The following is a 2,712-nucleotide window of genomic DNA, read 5'->3' on the forward strand; positions in this document are numbered from 1 at the left end:
CATTAAGACAAGAAAGAAGGAAAAGGTCAAAAGGGATGTCAGAAGAGACACTGAAACTTGCTCTCCAGTATAGAGAAGCTAAAGCAAATGGAAGAAGTGAGGAGGTCCAAGAGCTGAACAGAAAATTTCAAAGATCAGCTCGAAAAGATAAAGCCAAATATTACAACAAAATGTGCAAAGATCTGGAATCAGAAAACCAAAGAAGAAGGAGCCCTCGTATCATAGTGGATTATGAGGTACACTGCTAACGACAAAGTCAGCAGGTCAAATGTACCAGCCGCTCAGCAGGAGAAAGATGAGGCTCTGCTCCTGCAAAGATTTATAGCTCCAGAAACCCTACAATATGGTCGGTAGCACACAACCGCCACTACCGTCTATAAGAAGTACAGTGAGGTGATTGTGACACACAGATGTCAAATGAGCACATGCTGTTTAGGACAACTGCTGATAGAATTGTTGGAATGCTTGCTGGGGGCATCATTGCCACAATAATAAAGTGAAATAATAATAAAATAATAGTACATAATAAATAATGAATAATAATAATAAAACCTGGTATGCCTGCAATACAGTGTTGTCTGGTGCACAAAGCCTGAAACAGAAAGAAAGTCAAAAAGGTTCAAGTAAAAAAAAGCTACAAGAGAAATAATAGGTTAATAAAATACAGGTGTTTGAGAAATGCTGGCTAAGAAGATAATTAAGCAGAGCTCCAAACCACTAATTTCAAGGAGTTTGAACTGCACAGTGTTGAGAGATACAGTGATTCTCTCTAGACTTCTTCAAGCTTGCTGTCAAGTACCACCTCACAGGGTCTTGTACAAACGAGAATCAGGTCCCCACTGAGTGACTCCATGCAAACTCCTTTTCTAGGGTTTACTCTACTAGCAGACTTCCTCACCACTGAACCAATTAAAAACATCCATTTAAATGGAGAAAAGACTGAAGTTGTCAAAAACTTCATTTTGCTCAGATCAACCATCAACACTCATGGAAGCAACAGTCAAGAAATCAAAGGATGTATTGCATTAGTCAAACTTGCTGCAAAAGATCTCTTTAAAGTGTTCAAGAGCAAAGATGTCAGAGGACTAAGGTGTGCCTGACCCAAGCCATGGTACTCCAACAACCTCATATGCATGTGAATAAAGAACACTGTTGGACAGTGAATAAAGAACACTGTAGAAGAATTGATGCATTTGAGCTATGGTGATAAAAGAGAATATTAAAAGTACCATGGATTGCCAAAAGAACAAGTCTGTGTTGGAAGAAGTGCAGCCAGAGTGTGCCTTGGAAGCCAGGATGGCCAAACTTAGTCTCTCATACTTCGGACATATTATCAAGAAGGACCAGTTGGCCTCATAAACCCTGTACAGGGTTGCTATGAGTCAGATTGACTCCACAGCACATAACCACCACCACCACCAGTCACTGGAGAAGGATATCATGTTTATTAAAGTGGAGGGTCAGAGAAAAAAAGAAAGACTGGCAATGAGATGGATTGGCACAGTGGTGGCGGCAATGGACTCAGCATGGCAACGATTGTGAGGTTGGCCCAGGACTGGGCAGTGTTTCCATCTGCAGTGCATAGGGTCGCTATGAGTCGGCGTCAACTCGATGGCACCTAACAACAACAATATGGGACTTCTGGTGTGGTGTTGTACGATAACCCCAGGACTGCACGGTCGGTTTGATCCACAGAGTTGGCGGTTCAAACCCCAGCGCTCCTTGGGCACCCTACACTGAGTCGCCAACTCCATGGCACTTTATAACAACATATACCTTTTAACTTATTCCCTACACGTTTTACCTCTTATCTGGGTTAAAATACTAGAAGAACTCTAGAAACATGGGATATATTGCAGCCGTATTTAAGTATAATGAGCGGTCTGTGGAACCCTCGGCATTACAATTCATATCTTCAAAACTTTCCTGAGGTTTGATTCCTAATCTGTTTCCTATGACACATGCCTCCAACATTAATTGGTACCACCACAAGCGTACCAGTGTGTGCAGTCCTGGGAAAAAGCAGTGTGCTGGGAACCTGGCCACCAGCTTGCAGTGCGCCCCGGGCTAAATCGATGACCCCTCAGGTACTGCTTGCTAGAGCTGCGTGTTCCTGCAGCAGCCCTACAGCACCGCGGGTCCGAGCCACTGGACCCCACCTTGAGGCGCGGTCCCCCATGCCCAGCTCACCTCTGTCCAGCCTCCAGCTGCTGGCACAGCGCGGGATCCAGCTCCAGCAGGCAGAAATCGCCGGCGGCCGCGCCGCTGGCCCCGGGCCCGAAGGCCAGGCAGTGCACCGGAGGGAGCAGCTCGGCTGCGTTCAGCTTGGCAATGTGCAGCGTCGCGTCCACCTCCTCGCGGGTCCTCTTCATCGCTGCGCAGGGGCAAAGAAAGGACCAGTCCCAGCGGCTTGAACATGCGAAAGGTACGCGAAATAAAACAGACTCAGTTTCAAAAGCGCGCCCAAACGGCGGCGGCTGGGGCGGGTTTCCGGGGCGGAGCGCCACGTCCCTGGCCGGTCGGAAGCTTCCCTGTGCGCAAGCCCAGCGGAGGCCGGCCGAGCAAGTCACTAGGGCGTTTGCTGCGGAAGCGCGCTGTAGGCGACCTGAGACCTTGATGACTGACTAACAGCTCAGACCGACGCTTTCCCACTGCTACAGTCCTGCCAGGCCCCTCGTCCCAGCTTCCTATTTCCAGCCAAAGCTCCCATTT

General features: G+C 47.8%; 1 protein-coding gene across 1 annotated transcript in view; it reads right to left on the reverse strand.

The window, feature by feature from the left end:
• The window catches only part of DSCC1 (DNA replication and sister chromatid cohesion 1), a 33,063-nt gene extending 30,685 nt beyond the window's left edge, over nt 1–2,378 (reverse strand). Inside the window, exon 1 of the mRNA XM_006830673.1 lies at nt 2,191–2,378. Within this exon, the coding sequence (XP_006830736.1) occupies nt 2,191–2,372 (182 nt within the window). The 5' untranslated portion in view covers nt 2,373–2,378. The remainder of the gene's footprint in view (nt 1–2,190) is intronic.
• Between the last annotated feature and the right edge of the window lie 334 nt (nt 2,379–2,712).

Source organism: Chrysochloris asiatica, unplaced genomic scaffold (genome assembly GCF_000296735.1).
Source record: "Chrysochloris asiatica unplaced genomic scaffold, ChrAsi1.0 scaffold00001, whole genome shotgun sequence".
NCBI classification, from domain to species: domain Eukaryota; kingdom Metazoa; phylum Chordata; class Mammalia; order Afrosoricida; family Chrysochloridae; genus Chrysochloris; species Chrysochloris asiatica.